The sequence below is a fragment of the Rhinatrema bivittatum genome, chromosome 4 (genome assembly GCF_901001135.1).
Source record: "Rhinatrema bivittatum chromosome 4, aRhiBiv1.1, whole genome shotgun sequence".
Classification (NCBI taxonomy): Eukaryota; Metazoa; Chordata; class Amphibia; order Gymnophiona; family Rhinatrematidae; genus Rhinatrema; species Rhinatrema bivittatum.
Window position 1 is genome coordinate 206,455,225 of NC_042618.1, and position 24,101 is coordinate 206,479,325.

The 24,101-nt window shown below is 43.6% G+C and overlaps 2 protein-coding genes across 6 annotated transcripts in view; one reads left to right on the forward strand and one right to left on the reverse strand.

The window, feature by feature from the left end:
• The window catches only part of LOC115090469 (cyclin-dependent kinase 17-like), a 434,720-nt gene extending 429,998 nt beyond the window's left edge, over positions 1 to 4,722 (forward strand). For all 5 annotated transcript variants that reach the window (XM_029599597.1, XM_029599598.1, XM_029599599.1 and 2 more), the window contains one exon: positions 1,544 to 4,722. Coding sequence is in view for 1 of the 5 variants with exons in the window: in XM_029599598.1 (XP_029455458.1) it covers positions 1,544 to 1,581 (38 nt within the window). In the remaining 4 variants the exon portion in view is untranslated. The remainder of the gene's footprint in view (positions 1 to 1,543) is intronic.
• Positions 4,723 to 8,870: 4,148 nt separating this feature from the next.
• LOC115090470 (ETS domain-containing protein Elk-3-like) overlaps positions 8,871 to 24,101 on the reverse strand; it is a 64,201-nt gene continuing 48,970 nt past the window's right edge. The window contains exons 4-6 of the mRNA XM_029599603.1: positions 16,992 to 17,810; positions 14,753 to 14,854; positions 8,871 to 11,334 (exon numbers count right to left, since the gene is read on the reverse strand). Coding sequence (XP_029455463.1) covers positions 11,236 to 11,334; positions 14,753 to 14,854; positions 16,992 to 17,810 — 1,020 coding nt within the window. The 3' untranslated portion in view covers positions 8,871 to 11,235. The remainder of the gene's footprint in view (positions 11,335 to 14,752; positions 14,855 to 16,991; positions 17,811 to 24,101) is intronic.

Here is a 24,101-nt window from a genome sequence, read left to right on the forward strand (position 1 = left end):
GGCATGGTCCCTGACTTCTGAGTAATGCAGCCTTTGCAGATCCTGATCCCACAACACCAGAGACATAGGCTCATTCCTCAGGACATTTAAAGTGGCTTGAAATTATTTTTACGCGTGTAGTGTTTACATTTCTTAACAGATGGCAGCCTTGCTACCTTCTTGTCTGGGCACTGCAGCAGTCATCTTCCATCTAAGGAGCATAAAAAGCAGCTCTTTTCAAAACCTGGTTTAAATGATCCTTAGAGCCACTTTACAGGTATCTGTTGAACATCAGCTCCCCAGTGATGGTGGTGGAGGCCAAAATTGTAAAAGAATTCAAGGAATCATAAGTAAAGGGAACAGCAGAAAAAAGCTAGGGTCTGTGGCATGTACTAGGAATTAAAGTAGTCAAATTCGATGAGCCTTAGGGTCCTTACCTGCTGTCATATTCTATATTTCCCAGAACATCCACAGTATTCCCAGCCCCTGCCAACCAAAAGAGCAGGTGCCTCCACAACACTCCCAGCCAGGGCCAGATTCAGGCAGAGGCAACATGGGCAAGCGCCTAGGGCACCGAAATCTGAAGGCACCCAAAAACTAGGACTGCCCCACTGCTCTTTTATATCTGGAGATGAAATCCCCCAGCCCAAGTATTCTGCCTTTGGGCACCGTAATCTTCAGTCCGGCCCTTCTCCCAACCCCAGATGTAGACGTCTCCTTGGCCCGTTCAGCACCCCCACCCACCCCCACATCTTTGCCAGCCCCAAGAGCATGAGCTTTCATAGCACAGCATACCAGCAGAGGTGGTGGAAATCAAAACTGTGACGGAAATTGAACATGCTTGAACAGACCCAGGATAGTGTAAAGAACAGGGATCTGTGGCATTGCACCAGGAATGATACTGAGCAGACTAAAAGAGCTTAATGGTCCTTCTCTGTTGTTGTAGTAGGCTATGTATATGTGATACGGGAATGGGGAGAGATTGGGGGGGAGGGGGTCTCTGGTTGTTGGTTTAGGATTAGAAACATGTTCTGGGTAGATGTAGAAACATCTACCCAGAATAGAAGAAGATCAAAAAGGATAAATGACAAAAATAGCTTAAATATGGTGCAATATCCTGGAGGCAGTCAGGCTGAAAGCTATCCTTACCTAGAGCCTTGTAGGCAGCGATAATTGAGCAGACAATTTACCAACTAGTCCATATCTCCTAACATATGCTATTTGTTATGTAGTATTACTAGCCTTGGGATGCTCTGCAGCACTCCTAGCTCCATCAGCAGGAGCCTCTCCTAGCCCAAGAGCATCTGTATCTCTCCCAGCCTCAGGAGTTGAAGCCTGCACAGCGCACTCAGCCTCTGCAGCACTCCCAGCCCCTGTAGGAGTCACATCAAGGAGTTAAAGCTAGGTCTTCAGTGCTGGCCCCATTATAAAATCTTTCTACTCTTCTGTCCCTTTGTGAACCCATAGCAAAAAAACAGAAACCGAGCATGCCAATTTACCATACATAGTATCTTTGGACATATTATTATGAAGCACTTCTAATGTTCTGTTCTGGTTTCTGCAGCCAATGGGAAGAACAGGCGACAGAGCATGTTGTTTTAAAACTTGAGAAACTCTCCACCGGACTGCTGGCCCAGTGATTACGAAGACCAGATGGTGGGGAAACGTCATAGGCTATTGCGATGTTATTGGGAGGATCCATCAAGCTGACTGCATGGCATTTCTGGGAGAGAGGAAGCCCTGTGCCGCTCCATGGAATGTAGTGGAGCTGATGCTGACCTGCAGGTGACGTTTGAGGACCTTGTGCAGGTCCAGTGTTCGCATTATCTTAACACTACAGCCAGCAGCGTAACACATTGTGCTGTGTGTCTGACAGCTTGCTCACATCGCTCCATAACACTAAAACAAATTGTGACATTTTGAGTCCAGTCTGATTTGCACAGTCCTAGTCTTATACCCTGTTCTGCTTGGGCAGAAATGCAATATCAAGAGGAACCTTCCAAATCAGCAAAATGTAATGCTGAAACAGTATAGAACATATCCATGTGCCCATTCAGCACTGACATGGTATGTGTATTCCAGAGAACAAGGCGGCACCCCAGAGAGGCGGAAAAGTATTAATACTTTCAAAAGTGCTGATGGGGAAAAAAAACTTTAGGGGGTTATTTTCTTGCTTTTTATTTTGTATCCAAGTAAAGCCATTGTTTTAATATGCACAGAGTCGTTAGATTTTAAAAGTCCTATGGAAATAAGCCAGTAATGTTCCACGGCTGGAACTATGTTACTTTTAATGAAGGGGACAATTGTTGCCACTCCTGACATCAGATGGAGTATTATCTCACAGTTCAGTTAGCAGACAGCGACAGAATACCTCACAGAGCCGACATCTGCCGCACAGCAGCCACTCACATAACCCTCCTCTTCCTGCAGAGCGTGAATTCTTGGGAGAATACTGAGCTTCGGTTTTTGAACACTTACGTAATACTTAAGGTTAAGATTTCTAGCAGAATGTCCTTGTATTTTTTAAGAAGAAGCAAAATTAATTAGTTCGGTCTTCCAAAGCAAGGGATCAAAATGGCAATGGGATTACATTTAAGGAGTCAAATAACTGCAAATGTGACGAGAGAGAAATAATATTCAAGACTCTCCTCCTGGTGTATTGTGAGCTTGTTTGTACATCTCTGAGCGATGTAGCCTAGCCAGAAGGATGCATATAACATTGGCAGGGGGGACAGTACCTCACACATCTTCATTCACACCTTCTGCTGACATAGCATGTGGAATCATACTAGTGGTGCTATGACACGATATGCATAATGTGGCCTGGACATAAAATATAGGCATCCCTTGCTGCCAGATTTTCATCATCGTGCGGCAACGTTTCAAGATGGCCAACTAAAGATTGACCATGAAAAGACTCGGGTCTATAGCAGGATAGGATAGTATAACGCTATGTAAACCCATCTAAGGAAAAGGTTACTTAAAATAGAGAAATTTTCCCTGCAATTTTTTTGTGTGCATGTTAGAATTCCCCTAAAGTATGGCACAAGTACTTTCTAGTAGGATATATTTAGTACTGCCTAATAACACTGTAGATTTGCATGGGTGCATGGCTGATGTTTTGGTGAGCTGTGCTGAAATGTTGCTTCTCTGCTTCTCATCACACCATAGCAATGCTGCGGCGCAGGAACCACAGGAGCAGGAGCGCATGCAACATTGCCAGCACCTGAAGCCCGCATTTACCTCACTTTCAGCACTTTGTGTCACTGTCTAAATCTCTTTAACAAGCATTTTTCTTCCACTTTCTGTGCATCTCTTTTATTTTTATGACCAGGAAGGGCAGAAGACAATCTCTTCACATGTGTCTTGCCTCAGTTTTGTAAACCTGAAAAGTTGGGGATGTACAGATGTTTTACAGACTGCCGATTTTATAAGCCCGCCTCCCATGCCAAGAAAGTAGAAAGAACAAGTTTATTAAATAACACCCAACTGAGAAATAATGACAAACACAACCGAATATGTTAGGAATTAGTGGATGAGAAAAGTTGTTTGATGCTTTTGATGGGAGAGGGGAAGGTAGCGGCAGAGCTAGCTACTATGGCAAATACTGGATTAAGTGTGAATGCCTGCAACAGGGACCAGTCCCAGTACACCAGAGTGTTGTCTGATTTACTGGGTTTGTAAATAAGTTGGTTTTAGTTAAATTTAAGTACCTGCAAATCCAACTGAGAGAGATTTCTCCGACCCATTCTTCCTCATACTGCACTACAGGTGGCCAAACACAGGGCCCCATCTGCACCCACATATATATGGAGCCACGTGATACACAGTGGATGCCAGAGTGCAGAATTCCAGAGAATCCTGGGCATAGAGTCTCACAGGCTCCTGTGAATAGCTGGGCATAGGACACCCAGGCATAAGGATGCACAGAGATAGCTCAAACAGTCAACCTCAAGCTACCATTTAAAAAAATGTGACCCTCAAAAATGAATTTGCTGCAAATTATTTCATTCATATTTTTAACTGAAACTGGGGGAAAATTTACTTCAAAAAATCAGATGGTCTGTTTATTGAGGTGCACACAACAGCAAAGTAAAATAAAGTTAGAAAAAAAAATCCAAACCATGTTTCCTTTTTCTGTAGTTTTTATTTTTTTTCAGGAAAGTCATTTCTATTTTTTTTTTTTTGTTTGTTCAATTTCTCGAGGTAAGTTTTGCTGGCTTTTTATTAGGTTGCTGCTCTCCAGTCACTATTGAGTAGTTTCAGGTGCATAGCATGGGCACTGCAGCAGGCCTGAGGTAAACTGGCACCTTTCAGACTGAGCCATTGGCATAACAGGCAGTTCTCCACGTGATCTACCCCATTCATTATGGTAATTGCTATAAAATTGTGAAGTGCTTCATGAGTTGTAAAAGAAAAGCAAATGAATAGACTTTCAGGCTTTGTATTACACATGAGAAGTTCTCAGAGTTCCCTCCATTTGTGAGGCAGAAGGTACAGGAGCTGTGGGAGGAGCAGTTTACAGCTGTTCTTCAGAATACCAAGCTGCGTACTGAAACTTCAGAACATGCACATAAAGCCTGTATAGCTTTATATCATTGGAATGAGCTTGTAAGGGCATTTACAGATGCAGGGGTAAGATGTTCATTCCTTTTGAAAGCAAACTATTTAAATTTGGATCCGTTTTGTTTTACTTGTATTTTTTTCTACAATACAGTACCAAACATAAATGGATAACCTGATTATTGTCCTTGCTTGGTTTATTCAAATAAAAGTGGTGTTCTGTGTATGAACAGGGGTCAGACTGCCACATGACAGGGAGTCATGTTTTTCTGGCTTTTCTGTGGATGAGACTAATCTGGCAGATGTCATGGGTTGTGTGCCATTTAGGACTATGTGGTTTTGCCAGGTTTGAGAAATGTGTATAAAGGTTTTAGTGAAAAAAAGAAATGTTTGAATATAGTGAGAATTCCCACCTGTGCACTGCAGGAAGGAACCAAAATGTTTGGACAGATTTGTTTATAAAATGAAACACAGGACAATCAAACATCGAAACCAGCAGTGTTAGTATGGTAGGCATTTGGAGTTGAGAGCACAAAAGTGACAGGCTATACCAAAATTCCACCATTTCCAAAGTTGGACCCAGCACTGGATATATATGCAGCCTTGGAAGGGGCCGGTTTCAGTCTGGAGCAACATCATAACCAGATGCCCAAAACTTTCTATAACATGTGAAAACCAGAGAGAATTCAGGCTTACTTACAAAGATCTATCACCTCACCTGCAAAATTCACTAGACATTTCATGTAAAGTATTCATGTCCTTAATAATGAGTAAATGCCACATCTTTTCTTCAAAAAGAAAGGATCTTTGTTTAAATTTGAGACTCGTAATACTGCAATAACACCCTAGGTGAGGTACAGCCAGTATAAAATACATTATATATCAAATACAGGAAAATAAATATAAATCATAAAAATAAAAACTAGTCCAGGTCCAAGCTTACCAGAACAGTGAAATGTCATCATAGGTCTAGAAAGTTAGAGTAGTCAAGGAGAGCAATACAGAGCATCAGTGTACCTTCAGGGATAATGAAATAAATGTTCAAAATGCCTTGTTTGTCCCACCAAAAACTAAGAAATTAGCCATAGGTAGGAAAACTGATAGCATTGTTATGACTTTCAGAGCATAGTAATGGGGATGGATATATATATATATATATATATATATATTTTACTGATTGCCTGGCCAGGATGAAGAAACAGACTGCAAAATGCTAACAGAGATTTAGACTGGCTAATAAAAGGGGTAACACAATAATAATGGGAGATGCCAGTTATCTGAGTACTGATTGCGTAAATTGCACATCAGGACATGCAAGGTAGGTAAAGTTCTTAGATGCCATCAATGACTGCTTCATATAGCAGTTGGTCATGAACTCAACAAGAAGGGAAACTATATTTGATCTAGTTCTCAGTGGAACACAGGATCTGGTACAAGAGATAAAGATAGTGGATCCGCTTGGCAACAGTGATCATAATGACAATCACTGGAGAGCGAATACTATGGAAAAATTACTGATGAGGAAATTTGTTAGGAAAAAACTGAAAGGAGCACTCCACAAGGTTAAAAACTTGCAGGAGGCATGAACATTATTTAAAATGACCATACTTGAGGCTCAGACAAAATGTATTCTGTGCATGTAATTGTGATGTGAAAGCCTATTAAAACCTAAGGGGCATCCAAAAAATGGAAAGCAGACCTAAAAGAGGAAAATAGGGAAGAGCATAAGCACTGGCAAGTTAGATATAAAAAAGTAATTAAGCAGGCTAAGAAAGAATTTGAAAAGAAGCTTTCCATAGAGGTGTGTGTGAATCAGTGCCTGTCTGGGGGTCTATGTGTAAGAATGAAGGGGAGCCTGCCTAAGAGGGGGTGGCAATGAAGGGGAGCCTGCCTGTGGGTCTGTATGTGTGTGTGAGAATGAATGGGAGTCTGCCTGGGGTCTGTGTGTGGGTGTGAGAATGAATGGGAGCCTTCCTGAGAGGGGCTGAGAATGAAGGGGAGCCTACCTGCGGGTCCCTGTGTGTGTGAGAATGAATGGGAGTCTGTCTGGGGTCTGTGTGTGTAAGAATGAATGGGAGTCTGCCTGGGGTCTGTGTGTGTGAGAATGAATGGGAGTCTGCCTGGGGTCTGTGTGTGCGTGTGTGTGAGAATGAATGGGAGTCTGCCTGAGGTCTGTGTGTGGGTGTGAGAATGAATGGGAGTCTGCCTGGGGTCTGTGTGTGGGTGTGAGAATGAATGGGAGTCTGCCTGAGAGGGGTTGAGAATGAATGGGAGCCTACCTGCGGGTCTCTGTGTGTGTGAGAATGAATGGGAGTCTGCCTGAGGTCTGTGTGTGTGTGTGTGAGAATTAATGGGAGCCTGCCTGGGGGTCTGTGTGTGTAAGAATGAATGGGAGTCTGCCTGGGGTCTGTGTGTGTGAGAATGAATGGGAGTCTGCCTGGGGTCTGTGTGTGCGTGTGTGTGAGAATGAATGGGAGTCTGCCTGAGGTCTGTGTGTGGGTGTGAGAATGAATGGGAGTCTGCCTGGGGTCTGTGTGTGGGTGTGAGAATGAATGGGAGTCTGCCTGAGAGGGGTTGAGAATGAATGGGAGCCTACCTGCGGGTCTCTGTGTGTGTGAGAATGAATGGGAGTCTGCCTGAGGTCTGTGTGTGTGTGTGTGTGAGAATTAATGGGAGCCTGCCTGGGGGTCTGTGTGTGTAAGAATGAATGGGAGTTTGCTTTGGGGTCTGTGTGTGAGAATGAATGGGAGCCTGCCTGCGGGTGTGGGTGTGAAAATGAATGGGAGCCTACTTGGGGGTCTCTGTGTGAGAATGAGTAGGAGCCTGCCTTGGGGTCTATGAGTGTGTGATACAATGAACAGGAGCTCACCTGGGGCTGTGTGTGTGTGTGAGGGAGTAAGTGAGAGTGAGTGCGTATGTATGTGAGGGAGCCAATGAGAGTGTGTGCATGTGTGTGTGTGTCAGGGAGCCAGTGAAATGAGTGTATGTGGGTAGGTGGGAGACCATTGTGTGTTGGTAAGAGAGAGCATGTGTGTATGTGGGTGTGTTGGTAAGAGAGAGCATGTGTGTATGTTGGTAAGAGAGAGTGTGTGTATGTGGTTGAAAAAGCATTTGTGTGTGTATATGTATGGATGAGAGAGAACATGTGGGTGAGGGTGAGAGAAGGCGAGCACATGTGTGCAACAATCCTCCCTTCCTCTTTGCCTGCTAATCCATGACAATCTCAGGGCATCTGGAATTTTTTAAAATCCTTACTAGTTTTAATTGGGTAGTATTTGATGTATCTGTTCTGAAATATTTTATGGGTGTTTGGAACATTTTTATCTGAGTTTTTAACTTTTTGATGTTATTCTATTTGTTAATTGTGTTGAATTATTTTTATTGGTATGGTTGCTGTTTTGGTCCTCTCACTATGAAGTATACTTGCTGCCGTAACTGCTTCACACATACACACCCAACCCAAGGTATAAGGGTACCTCGTCTCCGATTAAGCACCAGTAATGTGGCCCTGTTTTAAAAAGGTTTGCCCACCCCTGTGATAAAAGACAAGAAACAGAGGGTAGGACTAAATGGTCGGTTTTCCAAAAGTCGCTAGTGGCGTGCCCCAGGGGTCTAATTTGGGAGCTGTGCTATTTAGTTTATTAATAAATGATCTGGAGAAAGGAATGACAAATGAGGTGACCAAATTTGCAGATCCAAAACTGTTAAAACAGCAGCAGATTGTGAAGAACTGCAGAAGGACCTTGTGAGATTAGAGGCAGGGCTTCTAAATGGCAGATGCAACTTAATGTGGACAAGTGCAAAGTAATGCATATAGGGAAAAAGAATCCCAATTACATAATGCTGGGTTCTGTGTTGAGTCACCACACAGAAAAAGGACCGCAATACCTTGAAATCTTTGGCTCAGTGTGTGGCAGCGGTCAAAAAGGTAAATAGAATGTTAGGAATCATTTGGAAAGAAATAAAGAACAGAAGTGAGAATATCATAATTCCCTTGTATAACTACGGTGCAACTATACCTTAAGTATTGTCACCCCATCTCAAAAAAGACATAGCGGACATAGAAAGAGAAGGGTGATAAAAATGATAAAGGGAATGGAAATCTCCCTTATGGAAAAAAAAAAAAAGCTAAACAGATTAGGACTCTTTAGTTTGGAAAAGAAATGACTTAGGAGATATAATTGAAATTTATAAAGTAATGAGTGGCCTGGAGTGGGAAAACAAAGAAGGGTTATTTACTCTTTCAAACAACACTAGGACTAGGGGACACTCTATGAAACTAGCAACTGGCAGATTTAAAATAACTCATAGTAAGTATTTTTTCACTCGGCGCACAATCAAGCTATAGAATCTGTTGCTGAAGATGCGGTTAAAGCAGCTAAGATAGTGGGGTTTAAAAGAGGGTTAAACAAGTTTCTGAAGGAAAAGTCCACAAACTGTTATTAGCCAGGTAGACTTGGGAAAGCCAGTGCTTATCCCTGGGAGTGAGATACAAAAAATAAATAAAATTCTGGGGATCTGCCAGGCACTTGGGACCTGGACTAGCCACTGTTGGAGACAGAATGGTGAGCTCAATGACTTAGGAAGCCACTTCTTATGTTCCTAATACTGGTACAGCACACTGAAAATAAAATACAAAATGGAGCACATCTTCAGCTCTTAGGATTCTGAAGAGAGGAGCAAAGGAAAAAGAAAGTTGATAAGATGAGAAAATCTTCAAAATATATTTAATGACTTTAAATCAATTATGCGATGCAAAGTTCTACTAGAGTTATTGGTCCTGATAAAACGGAAATCTTTGTAACTGAAAGAAAAGGTCTCAGCCTACGAAGATTTCCATTTTCCATGGCACAGAGGGCATAAGCGGTTTCCAGACATAGAGCAAGCTGACCATATAGTAATGTGTGACTTTATAGGGGGTAATTTTGTAATGTTTGTTAACACAAGTTATATTGTAACTACTCTCACTTTTTTCAAAGTCGACGACTATTATGGAATAATTGTAAACTCTACGTCAACAATCAATTTGTTCAAATATTTCAAAAGATCAAATTTTTAAGAACCAGATCCCATTAAACAGAATGACATTGTTTATACATTAAGTGCAAGTCAAGTAGTTTATAGACCTTCATACCATCCCACGGTCTTTTTGAGCATCTCTGCTCTTTGTTTAAGCCGCTTGTGGGATCATCTTAGCTAGTGCAGTGCTGGTTAGGTAAGTGGGGAGGCACCATTCATATGCAACTCCTCCCTTTGAGGGTGCTAGAATGACTGCTCCCCCTGGGTAGGATTTATAAGCAGCTCTCTACAGAGAGACTGGGGACAGTGCTTTTAGGATTTTGGAGAGTTAGGTGGCAGTGAGGAGCATTTATTTTGTTGGATTTTCAGGCCTATTTGGAGGATCCAGGCACACCCTGCCTAGGGATCCTAAGCAAGGGCAGGAGGTGGTTCCTACCAGTCCACTAACTAGCTGGCTGGGCTTCCCTCTGGGTTATTTTTCAGGATTTTTGTGGTAGGAGCCTTCTGAGACCCTGGGTTACTACCTGGATTCAGGGCACAGGGAGCCCTGTGTCTGGGGCTGTCCAGGTTAGGGAAGACCTGCCCCTCTGCACATTTAATGAGGAAGGTGGTAGAGTGGTGACCCATGGCAAGGAGTAACTCTGGTGTTAACTTCATTTTTGGGGGAAAAGGAAGGTTTTGATTGTAAGATCCAGGAGAAAGGTTTCTGTTGCCCCTTCCTGCCTGAAGAGGAACACGAGAGCTGCAGGTTCCTGAGAGGATCCCTCCCATCGGGATTCAGTTAAGAGAGAAAACAGTAAATCATCACCAAACTGTGAGTAAGAAATCATTTGAGATCTTTGAGGAAACCCATCTGGAGTCTTTGCCCCTGGAGAGAGAGAGAGAGGATTTTGAACTCTGTACATTAGACTTTTTGCCAGTTTTGGAAGAGTTTCTCCTGCCCATCTAAGGATGGATATCCTGCCCACTTGGGAACTTCGCTTAGCCAAAACCTGGAGGGTGAGAGATTCCCCTGTACTGGTGCAGAGAAGACCCATGCACAGATAGGAAACAGACTATAACTAAAAGGACTGCTGAGGACTGATTTCACCTGTTTTATCTCCAGTAATTTATTTTTGGACACACAATCTGTGGCTCCAATCTATTATTTTTTTTTAGCAGTTACAGCACACATATTGAAGGAAAATTACCCCTCTCCCAGGGACAAGAAAGTGTTAAAAGAGTCACCCTTGTCACTTTGGGCCCTGAAAATTCTTTCCTCCCACCAATAAAGGCTCCAGACCCTGGGGGGGGGAAGAGATTGTATGTATCAGCTGCCCAAGAGTGGTTCCAGCCCTGAAAAGACAGTCAAATTCTTTTATGGTCCCATCAGAGTACAGTGCGCTTCTGGGGATGCGGTTACATAAGTATCTCTAGAGTATAGGGCTTGAAATGACTGAGGAGCATTGTATGCCCGGCTGCTATTTCGTACAGGGTAACAGAAGTACAGACAGGTTTCCCAGATACAGCCCATCTGTCTCCACCTAACCAGCAGCTGCTCCTCAGATTAAGTACAGAAAGGCACTGGGAAGTTCCTTCTGATTCTTCCACCCGCAAATTTCACTCAACTTCTGAGCAAGAGGATTGCCTCCACCACCAAGAGAAAAGGTAAGCTGGATGCCACAGTCGCTGCCATTACAGCTTCTGAAGTCCAGGAGATGACAGCACAGGGGTTGACAACCCATCCAGGTTAGTGACGGGAATATGGATCTGAGCATTCACTGAGGAAGGAAACTGTAAAAGAAAATGAGAGCAGTGAGTAAGAAAGGATGAAGGTGTTGCACTTTCCCAAAGCTGACATTCATTGTTTTCTACCTTTGCTATCAAGGCATTTTATTTTTTTCTCACTGCTTTGGTCCTGGGGTTTTTGTTTTTTTTTTCTTTCCTCTTGTGCCTTCCTCTTTTCCATGTTTGCAAAGCTTTCTTTTCAGGGTGTCCTTTTAATTTTCTGTTTCTTCTCTTCTGCTGTTTATTTCTTTTCCTCTGCTACACCTGAAGATTGATCTTTTCCTTTCATTTCATTTCTCTCCCTCTCTACTCACTCATAGGACCGGATTTGCACTTCCAGCACCTATAGGCAGGGGTGGGGTGGCAGACACTCCCTCCCCCAACTGAATTGGGGGGGGGGGGGCACTCCCAGTTGTTTACCTAAACAAGCAGGATCCTGATCCTGCAGCAACAGCAATTAAAAAAAACAAATTCCATCCAGGGCCTACAGCCACCTGTTGCATACTCCAGATCTTTTTCCGCTGTCGTGTTTCTATGTTTCTAAAGCCCTGCTCCGTGCAGGAGTTTCCATAGTAACAGGAAGCCCGCGTGGGAGGAGGGAGTAGAGCCTTGAGCATGTGAGGGGGGGGGGGCTACAGGTCCCCTGCTAATTTTTTTTTAATTGCTGCTTTAACAGCAGGTTAAAGACTGCCATGTTAGATAAATGGCTGGGAGACAGGCCTGGACAGAGGCTTAACAGCAGGCAATGCTCTGGTGCCTACCAAAATTTGGTGCCATAGGCAGTTGCCTATGCCTAGATTCAGATCTGATAGCTAGATTTCACCCCTCCTCTCCAGTTCTCCCCCCCCCCCCCCTGCTATTCACTTCCCCAACTCTATCTTTCATTCCTCCTCAGTCCTCTATCCCTCCCTCACTTGATCTCCGGCTATCCCCACTGCTACTTCCTTTTTGCTTTCTCACCTCTCACCATCCCAAAGCTGACTCTCGAATTATCTACTCATTTGCCCTAACTGTCCCCCTTCAAGCTTTTTCTCTCCTGGCTATAGTCCCTTCTATCTATTATGTCCTCCTTAGCTTCCCTTTCCTCCTGTCTTTCACCCCTTCCTCAGCCCCCCCATTTCCCCCCTCACCCTAGTCATCCAAGTCCTTCACACCATTTCTTGCTTATTCCTCACTGCCAACACCCCCTAAGCTGCTAATCATATCCCCTACTCACACCACCTGCTCATCCACACATCCCAATTCCACCAACCTCAGCTCATCCCAGTTCCCCCATTTGCCAAATTCTCCAGCCACCGACTCCCCAGTTGCTGCTCCCCCACCTGAAAACTCCAAGTGCTATTCTCCCCAATAAATCGCCCAGTCCCTCCCCGTGCCTTAATTGCCAGTCTTGCTATTCCCAGTCCTTGCTCACCCCTCATCCCATCCCCATAAACACATCCATCCCAGTCTTCCACTCTCACCACTAATCTCCTAGTCCCCACTCTCCCCCCAGGTGCTGCATTTCCCTCTCCCATTCTCTATTCCCCCAGGTGTTGCTCTTCCCCCTTCCAAACCCCCAGTTTCTGCTTTCCCCCAAATGCCCTAGGTACGGTTCTGCCTCCCTATGGGCCCAGCTCAAGCTAGAAGAATGGAGCTGGTGCCATCCCCTCCCTCCCCCATAGTTCACAGATTAAGCAGCAATTTGAACTGTGAGGTGCATCTTATTATTTGAACCACATGGAGATCCTTAGAAATCTCTTAAGCCTCTGAACCATGCGGGAGGGATGGAAAGGAACCAGTTCCATTCTTCTGGCTTGCGCTGGGCGATGAGGAGGAAAGAGCATCAGCAGCTGATTCACATTTTTGGCTGTGGTGGCAGCGGCAGATCAGTCAGCTTCATGTGATTTGGATCAGGTGGGTGAAATGCTAGCAGTGCATTGTGCTTCTGACCTCGTGGGCCACGTTGGAATTGGGGCAGCAGCCTGCTGATGCCCATAGAGGCATGATGTCTAGGGTAGGGGCACCTCCTCCCTCCTCTGCCTTCCCCTTATCCCAACAAATTCTGGGCCTATGGGGTGGCACAGCATTACAGCACCCTTAGGACAGTGTCACCTATGGACATGGCTCCACTGTCCATAGGCTTGGCTATGGCTCTGGCTCTGGCAGAAGTTACAACCCTAAACATATGACGGCAGACTAGATGGACCATTTTAGTCTTTATCTGCCATAGTTTATTATGTTACTATGTAATTCTTTCTTTTTACCACTTTATGTATGACTTGGGCAATGTGTACTGGTTGTCATGTCAATAAAGTTTCTTAAATCTGACTCTAGGATGCTCATCAGTGTAGTGACCGGAGGGGAGAATGTCAGTAAAATCAGAAGTGACAACTACAAAAACAAGAAGCCAAACCCCAACCGAAGGTGCTCAAAATAAAACAAAAAAAGGGGGTATAATAATGAAATCAAATATTTTATCATTACTTGCATCAAATCATATGGAATGCAGTGAGATAAAGTCAAGAGAGGCTTGGGGCTGGCCATTTTATTTTTCAAATTTGACAACCGCAGCAGATACACGCTGGTATAGTGTGCACCCATAGCAAATATTTGACAGCTGCTTCGGTAGCCTTTCTATGGTCATGTATGTGGGCAGTATCAGTACACTCTGAGTCCTTAAACTCTGAGTAAAAATCCAGCTGGTTAATATTCTTGATCCCTAAACAAACTCAGCTCTGTGGAACCCATGAAGTGACTGATTTGGGGGTATTTGTGTTTGCAGTGACTTTACCATTACATCCAGGAAATTAAGAGGGAAATTTTGAAAGCTGATTTCTGCAGACAACATGCTTTTTACCAGGGTAATTTTTTTTTTTTTTTTTTTTTAAATAGCTCACCCTCAATGTGGGTAAAAATATTCACCTTATTCTACAATGTGTACACTTTTGCCTGCATTGACAGGAGGCACTTCCCAGGGCATTATGTCAGTAATTTAGCTTTGATTGTTGTTTCAAACCCCATGGATAAAAAAGACCCATGGTATTTGCACTTATGCAGGCAGTTTGATTATGAAGCGACTGAAAAGTGGAATATAAGTAAACAGAGTAAAATGTATTGCCCTTTTAGTGTCTTGAGTGAATTCATATTGCCAGACCATTGTAACTGACTCAGACTAAGCAATGTAATGAGCTTGGGAATCATGGGAAGGGACGTTAGAAAGCCTGAAATGGATTCCAGTCCTCTGATGGCATGGGGTCAGGGAGTTCAATGTTATTGGACCCATGGATCAACATGAATAGTATTTTTTGTTTCTCATAAGCTGTACAGCTGTTTCACTATTTTGAAAACTAAAAATGTATATAATGAGATTAGATCCCTCCACGTGTCACATAAACCTGCACCTTAGGAACTCGGTTTAAATTCTGCTGGCTCAGCATCTCACCTGAAAGGAGACTTTGGCTGGACTTCCTGGAGCGATGGGGCTCAGGGTGCTCCAGAAGTGAATGGCAGACGGGAAGGCACCTGGGGTCAGAATCAGAGGAGTCTGCGGGCAAAACAGCAAGAAGAAAAAAGTTCAGTGCAAAATTTGTACCCCCAAACGTTGGCACTGAGGCACTTGTGTCCTCCACAGGGAATCCAAACCTTGGCATCTGGGGGTACTCATTCCTTATCAGGCTCATCAAATGCCACCAGAGAGCCCCTATCCTCCAATGGGAACCCCAGTCCATGGTGACAGGGGTCCCCTATACTTAGGTACATTATTTCATATACCGCCCGTAGTCATACATCAAAGCAGTTAATAATAAAATAAACTGCACAGCAGCCCCCAAACTTGGCAGCAGGGGGCAACTTTACCCTGCATCAAACCCTTGTTACCCCCCCCCCCCCCCCCTCACCTGAGTAAGGTTGCCACCTGGCTCCATTACATAAGGAACAGATAAATTCAGTCCTGATTTAGCATGCAAGGATGTATTTTATTTATTTATTTAAAATGATTTATATATCGCATTTACTTGCAGCTCTGATTGCCACATTTTTTTCTACCTAAGAAAATCTGAATTGCAAGTCCCTGCATACAGTCAAATAAAACTGGCTTAGCAGTTACCTAGGACATGAAGCCAGGTTGCAAACCTACAGGCCGATACAATAAAATCCACGGGAGAGCCGGCGCTCCAAGGAGAGCGCCTGCTCACCCAACATGCACCCAGGCCACTCTTCTGGGCACGCAATCAAGTATTTAAATGAGAGCCCGCGGTAAAAGGAGGCGCTAGGGACACTAGCGCGTCCCTAGCACCTCCTTTTTGACAGAAGCAGCGGCTGTCAGCGGGTTTGACAGCCGATGCTCAATTTTACCGGCGTGGGTTCAGAAAATGGACGCCGGCTAAATTGAGCGTCCGTCTTCCGACCCGCGGGCCGATTTTTAATTTTTTTTTAAATTTTGGGGCCTCAGACAATATCACTATGATATTAAGTCGGAGGATGTACAGAAAAGCAGTTTTTTCTGCTTTTCTGTACACTTTCCCAGTGCCGGCAGACATTCTGAAAGTAAAATGTGCGGCTTGGCACAGGGGATGGCCGCGCGTTTTTGACACGCTATTTCCCCTTACTGTATAAGGGGTAAAAATAGCGCATCGAAAACGTGCAGCCAATCGCAGGCTAACAGTGCGCTCCAATGGAAAATTTTGCAAAAGTCAGCTTTGCAGTAGGGGACTTTAATACATGGCCTGCTATACGTGAAAGTTTACTGAAATTTCCCATGCTGCAATGCTAAATCATGCAAAGCAGCTCATTGCTGGGGAGTTTTGCAAAACAGGCATGCAAGAGACTTGACAGACCCATTTTCACAAAGAAATAACTACATTTACATAGGCCCAGGAAACTCTGCAGAATTAAAGGGGACTCGCAGCCATGTGAGCACTAGCCCTCCACCCCCTCCCAGTCAGCCCCAAAGTATATCAGAAATTCTCTGGTGGTCGTAGTGGTCCTCCAGTCCAATCCCCATACCCCCTGCAGGCTGTAAATGTTAAACCCCTTAGGGAAGTCTCACCCTGTCCCCTTCCTCCCAAATTGCATGAAAATCTCCATGAAGCTCCTTGCACAAGTCAAAGGTCAAGTGGCACCAGTGGGGCAGGAGGGAGTAAGGATTGCTTCTACCCCCAGCAGACCATCCCTTTGATGGGGAAAGATTTCGGGGGATGAGAGAGCAGGGAGCTTAAATTTAACCTTTATGGCCCATGAGAGACTTGGGATTCGGGGGTTGGGGGGGGGGGGGGAGCCACTATGACCACCAGGAAATTTGTTACACTTTGGGGAGATGCTCACCGGGGCCATGTGGCCCCTCTAAATCCACACAGTGGTTCCCAGATCCCAGCCGGGAATGCATGGAAAAATTTCATGCACAATTTTGCTACAAATGGTAAAGAGTTCTGAGGTCGTCAACATGTGCAGGTAAATTGCAAGGAAAACAGTCGCTAACTTGAGATAAATACCATGAGTTTATACATCCAACTTATGACCCTGAAATAATGATCATGTATCTGATGTTTCCTCTCTCTGCTGTTCCAGGAGATGCAGGCTCTCTGACTAAAGAATCTTTCTACCTTTATCTCCCGTTGCATTTAATAATCTTTTCAACTGCACAGTGCTGTGTACCCTGATCATGCAGCTCTGGGAAGATTTACCTGGATGTGCTGGGTGATCATTGTGAAGGGTGCCGTGCTGACCTTAGGGTCCAGCATTTCATCAGCTTCCGGTGCGTGAGGTGCGGCCACTTCTGCTGACACACATGGAGCTTTCAGTGCCAGATCTTTGGGCTTCTTAGCTTTTGGATGGTGACTAGCTCTTGTGTTCTGTTGAATTGGATGTGCGACTTTGGATTCCTCTGCAGCATTTGTCCCACTTTCCCCTGGGTACGCTCTCTCCTCCCTGTGTCCTAACTCTGCTGCATATTTCCTCTCCTTCCTGCTTGCCCCCTCTTCCCTGTGTCCCAGTTCCCCTACGCACTCTGTCTCCTTCCAGAGTCCCAGCCCCCCGACACGTTCCCTCTCCTCCTTGCACCCCGTGTCTCTGCATTCCCATTCCTGCCTGTGCCCCCTCCTCCTTGTCTTTTCCTTCTCCCTGGTGTCTCCCCCCTGCTCTTTGGGGTAATCATCTGCCTGCGGGCTCACTCTGCAGTTAGTCCTGAAGTTCTCAGACTCTTTTCCTGATGAAACGTATCCTTTGGGTTCCGGAAGGCGATTTGCAATTTCCTTCTTTTGCGTGGGCCACAGGATGCTCGAATCGCGCAGTGACTGGAGGGTGAATGAGGTGTACAGCCCTGATCGCATGTATTCATTCCTGCTTGACATGCGGGTAGAGGGCTGAAAGCTCTTTGCCTCACAGGAAGCCCCTTCTTCACTTAGCTTTGGTCCATCACAGGGGACAGGCTCTTGATTGATGCTGTCTGGGGCAGACACAAATTTATACACAAATTTCTGCCCACTGACTTTCTTTATGATGTTCTATGTAAAAAAACAAAAACATGTTTTGCTTGAAGAACAATTAACATATTTATCTAGATACATATATAGTAGGTTATATAAGTTAAGGATGGCATAGACACAGAGGTACAAATGCTTTCTCCATTCCTGCTGGGGACATTCTATATGCTCTTAAACTCTGCTCTACTGCTCTGTCTTCTTGGATAAGATGAGCACCTTTTTTTCCTCTCCTGCATGTGTATATTTATGGCGAAAGAGTGCACTGCCGAGAATCGCTGGCCAAACCCTGGATTAGAACTTGAACCTCAAGATGGGAGGTCAGGAACTTAAATCTTTGACTCGTTTTGTTTTGTAATCCACCTTCAGGCCACTCATGGAAAAAGGTAGTAACCTTAAAACACAAGAATTATGAAAGGCTTCAGAGTCATTGGTGGGGGGGAGGTGGATAACAGAGAATGAGGATAACAGAGCTAGACTTAGTGATGGGAGGGGGCATAATGAAATCCAGAGATGTGGAGGGGTGAGAGAGAGCCTGGGAAGGAAGAGAGAGACACACACAGTGGGGTGATTGAGGGGTGTGTGAAAGCTAGAAGGGGATGGTGATAAAGGGTGTATGAGAGAAAGCCAGAGGGAGCAGAGAGGGGCTGAGGGCAAGGGAGAGAGAAAAAGAGTGTGGAGAGGGGAAGGGTGTTGGAAGGGATGCTGTACTGGGTAGAGAGAGAGGAGCAAAGTAGCACATGGAGTGGAGCAGGAGGAGGTACATATCAACATAAGACTTGCCATACTAGGTCAGACCAAGGGTCCATCAAGCGCAGTATCCTGTTTCCAACGGTGGCCAAGCTAGACCACAAGTACCTGGCAGGATCTCAAGAGGTAGATAGATTCCAAGTTGCTTATCCCAAGAATAAGCAGTGGATTTCTGCAACTCTCCCTTAATAATTGTTAATGGACCTTTCCTCCAGGAACATGTCCAAATCTTTTTTATACTAACAACATTCACCACATTCTCTGGTAATGAATTCCAGAGCTTAATTTTGCGTTACATAAAAAAATATTTTCTCTTATTAGTTTTAAATGTATTACCTAGTAACGTCATTGTGTATCCCCTAGTCCTTGTACTTTTCAAAAGAATAAACTGATTAATATTTATTCATTCCATTCCACTCATTGTTTTATAGACCTCTATCATATATCCCCTCAGCCATCTCTTCTCCAAGCTAAAGAGTCCTAACCTCATTAGCCTTTCTTCATAGAGGAATTGTTCCATCCCCTTTATCATTTTGGTCGGCCATCTCCATACCTTTTCCAATGCTGCTATATCTTTTTTAGATGTGGTGACCAGAACTGCACACAGTAGTCAAGATGAGGTTGCACCATGGGGCAAATCAGAGACATTATGATATTCTCTGTTTTATTCTCCATTCCTTTCCTAATAATTCCTAGCATTCTATTTGCATTATTGGCTACTGCTGCACACTGAGCAGAAGATTTCAACCTATTTTCACCGATGACACCTAGATCCTTTTCCTGAGTGGTAACGCCTAATGTGGAACCTTGCATTATGTAGTTAATATTTGGGTTACTCTTCCCTAAGTGCATCACTTTGCACTTCTCCACATTAAAATTAATTTGCCATTTGCATGACCAGTCTCCCAGTTTTTCAATGTCCCCTTGCAATTTCTCATAATCCTCTTGTGATTAGCAACTTTGAATAATTTTGTGTCATCTGCAAATTTGATCACCTCACTTGTTCCCATTTACAGGTCGTTTATAAATATATTTAAAAAAACAGTGGTTCCAGAACAGATCGCTGGGGCATTCCACTATTCACCTTTTTCCATTGGGAAAATTTACCATTTAATTCTACTCTCTGGACACTGCCCCCATCCCATGACTTTTTAATTTCCTAAAACGTCTTTCAAGAGGTATGTTATCAAATGCTTTCTGGAAATCCATATACACTATATATTAACTGGCTCACCTTTATCCACATGTTTATTTACACAATCAGAAAAATGTATCAGATTTTTGAGGGAAGAATTGGCCCATTAAACTATGCCTATCTATATGTTCAGCAATTTTGTTCTTTATGATAGTTTCTATCATCTTGTCTGGCACGAACATCAGATTCACTGGTTTGTAGTTTCCTGGATCATCCTTTGATCCCTTTTTTAAAAATTAATTACATTGGTAACTCTCTAGGCTTCAGGTACCATAGACGATGGGCCTCATTTTCTAAAGTATCGCAGGCCTGCGATACTTTAGAAAATCGCGCTAGCGGGGGGGGCGGTCCAGCAGCAATCGCACCTCCGCGGTGCGATCACTGCCGGCATCGCACCCAATAACTACACCATAGAAGGTGTAGTTATTGGGCGTGAAATAGGCAGCGAAAAGAGAGTCGGTCCCGGTGACGCCCCTCTTCCGGGGCTGACTCCGCCCCCATCCTGGTATCGCACGCGATAAGGGACTTTTCATGTGCAAGCCGCTTAGAAAATGAGGCCCAATGTTAATGATAGTTTACAAATTTCCAATAGCATTTTCGCAATTTAATTTCTCAGTTCTTTCAACACTCAGGTATGTATACCATCTGGTCCAAGTGATTTGCTACTCTTTTTAGTTTGTCAATTTGCCCTAGTACATCTTCCAGGCTCACTGAGATTTGTTTCAGTTCCTCTGACTCATCACCTTTGAATATCAGTTCTGGCATGGGTATATCATTCAAACACCGATAACCCTAAGAAATAACCAAAAAATTGAGCTATCCGAAAAAGTAAGGAATCTGGGAGTAATAATGGACCCAGAAATCAACCTGAAGCAACACATATCTATAAAAGTAAGAGAAGGCTATGCAAAACTTATGGTCCTCAGAAGATTAAAACCATTACTCACACCTGCCCACTTCAGAACAGTATTGCAAACTCTTATCTTTTCTAGCACTGACTACTGCAACGCACTCTTACTAGGACTCCCAAGCACATCGATAAGACCACTCCAGATACTTCAAAATACTGCAGCTAGAATACTAACGGGAAAAAAGAGGAGGGACCATATAACCGAAACTCTAGCAGACTTACATTGGTTACCCATCGAATACAGGATAAAATACAAAGCCTTATGTACCATACACAAACTAATATATGATAAAGAAGCAGACTGGCTAAACACAGCCTTACAAGTACACGTTCCACAAAGAAAACTCCGCTCAGCAAACAAAGCACTACTAACAATCCCTTCAGTAAAGTCAGCAAAATTAACCCAAGTGAGAGAAAGGGCTTTATCATTGGCTGGGCCCATACTATGGAACACGATGCCACCCGAACTCAGATTACAGAATAATCTCAAAACTTTTAAGAAAAATCTAAAAACATGGCTCTTTAAAACAGCCTTCACTAAAGAGTGTGGAGGGTAGAGAATGAAAGTACAAGGTAATGCAGATGAGAATGAATTTAATCAATCCTACTTTTAAGAAGTAATATTTCACAGCGATGGTAACTCAATAATATACCTGGACTTGACCAACATTACTCAAATAATGATTTTATTTATGAAATTGTAACCGAACTTTATTGGCACCTGTTAGAATGTAAGATATCCTACATTTACTTACCTTAGTCTATGTGCCTATTTGTAAACCGTTGCGATGATATATAACAAAGCCCTGGCTTAGGAATCTTAGAAAGTGAAGAGATTAATTTCCACCCACTGGTTGATAAATAACTGTTATTTGTTTTGTAGTTTACTCTTTAAGTGATTTTTGTTGGAAGAAAGATTTTATCAACCCTTCCTACCCAGGGCGAACAATGAAGAGAACATGATTTTTCTTAGTTATCTTGGTGTCCCTCAATCCAGCAATTGGTTGAAGGAGTGGATATCCAAGCAGTTCCAGAATCCAGGAGGAGAGAGAAGGAACTGAGCTACAATCTGTTGCTCACAAACGGCAAACAACTAAGAGGGTACCTACAAGGTACATGAGAGATGAAGAGAAGAACGTATGGAGAATTCAAGAGCAACCACTGGATACCAGGTATTTTAAAGGAAGTCTTTAAGAGTACGAGTACCCATTCCAGTTATCCAGGGAAGCTTCATATTATATCCAAGGATAATGACGGGAATACCAACAAAATGTCCATGCTTGTTTGTTGCATTTAAAAGATAAAGCGAATAGAACACCCTGGACCTTGGAGGTTTCTCTTCCACCCTTTGGGACAAGAAAGGAATGACAGAGACGTAGCCCTGGAATTGCGTGGGAGCCCAGTGATTCCCTGTATTTCACCTGAGTTGGGGGTTACATGTGTGGGGTAGATGTTTGTGGAAAAGAGAGAATTTGTTATGGGTAGTTGTGGAAGAGAGATGGTCTGTAGGCATGAGGGGTTGTAGATAAGAGAAGGTACCATAGGCAGTGGAGTTTACTGAGAAAAGAATGTCTGTAGGGTTTGCAAAGGAGAGATGGTTCACTGGGGATTGTGGAAGAAAGAATGTCCATGAGTGGAAGGGGTTTGAGAAGACAAGCTCTTCTGAAATGGGAGTCCTGCTCGTCTTCCCCATCCATATTTACAAGAAGAAACAGCAGCCTTCAAGTTGGATCCTGGCTAACCTGCTGTGGTGAGAGTTGAGAAAATGAAAGACAAGACAGTAGGAGAGAAAGTAGAGGAAAGTGAAAAACAGCAAGAGAAAAAAAGAGGAGAATTACATGAGAAAGATGAGAGAAGATCAAGCACAGAATTGAATGAGGTAAGAGTACAAGGAAGACAATGAGGAAGAGTGTAGGAGGAAGAGGGATGGAGACAGCATCCAAGAAGAGAGGAGGCAGACAAAAGAGGAAGGGAGGGGATTGTTTAATCCTCAGAGTTGGCAATCTTACTTACAATCACCAAACTCAAATATGGGCTTTTGCATCATCCCATCCCCCAAAGACAATATCAGGCCTCCAGGCCCTCCATCCCCCCAGACCTAGCTTACCCCTAAAATCTTCTTAATCTTCACTAGCAGGAAGAAATCACTTTTGCCTCTTCGTGTCTATGGTGCCAAAATCAAACTGGCACCACCGACATTCATCTGATATAAAGTTAACTTTTGCAGTCTTAAGTAGGACATATTAGGTCTCTTAGGTATTAACTCTGGATTAGTAAATCCAATGTTAATACCTAATGAGGTAATTTACCTTTTTTTCACTTCTGGCCATTTACATGCATGTTAGTGTTATTTATTTGAAAGCATTTTTTTCACACATCTTCCAATGTTTGGGGCAGGTAACAGTAAAATCATACAGATTAAAAACAAATCAAAGGACAGAGAACACTGCTCAAGTAAGGCTGTCATCACTGAGGAGATGAGATGGTAGCATCTAAATCCTGAAAGACATGTCTAAACAGAATGGATTTTAGTGCCTTTTTGAAGTCCTTGGCATTGGCAATAGCTCTTATAGCAAGAGGCAAGGAGTTCCGGGCTGTAGGGCCAGCAATAGAGAAAGCCCTTTCATGGGTCATGGAGAGTCTGGCCTGCTTGGGGGAGGGGAATTGTGACTAGAAATTGTTTAGCTGATCTAAGGTCTCAAACAGGGACGTAAAGGGGCAAAATAGAACTTATCCAGGGACTATTGACATTATGAAGACATTATGAAGAAGATTATGAGTAATAGAGGCTGTCTTAATTCAGATTTGGACAGGAAGCCAGTGTAGAGAGTTCAGAGGTGAGGAAATGTGACCTTAACGTCTGGTATTTGTGAGGAAGCAGGTTGCAGAGTTTTGGATGAGCTGAAGAGTCCTGATTGTGCTTTGGGGAAGACCAAAGTAAAGAGAATTGCAGTAGTCAGTACCTGTAAGAATAAGCCAAATGTAGGACGGTGTGAAAGTCATGAAATTCTAGAAATGGTTTACAGTGCCATAGTAGCCTTAGTTTAGCATAAGAGGAACTGTATGACAGATCTGATGATTGAGCCTTCATATCCAGGATAGGGTTGATAATGACACCAAGGTTTCGAACAGTTTTGGAAATTGACTGATGAAGGAATGTTATAGGGAGTGGAGCAGCCAAGCACCATGATCTCTGTTTTTGAAAGGTTTAGAGAAAGTTTATTATGAGTTAATGCCAAGGAAGCAGTACATCCTAATAACTCATGTTGACACATTTATTACAAGTCCCCGTTAGCTAATGCCTGCTTTAACATGCATTTAACTTAGGCATTAATACTAATGCTCATTAGTATTAAGGGCCCATAATAAGAGAAAAGCCTTAGTGAATCACACCCAAATGTGAAAAACCCTTTAGTACATCTGAGCCAACGCAATTTGTTCAAGGTCACACAGAAAGTCA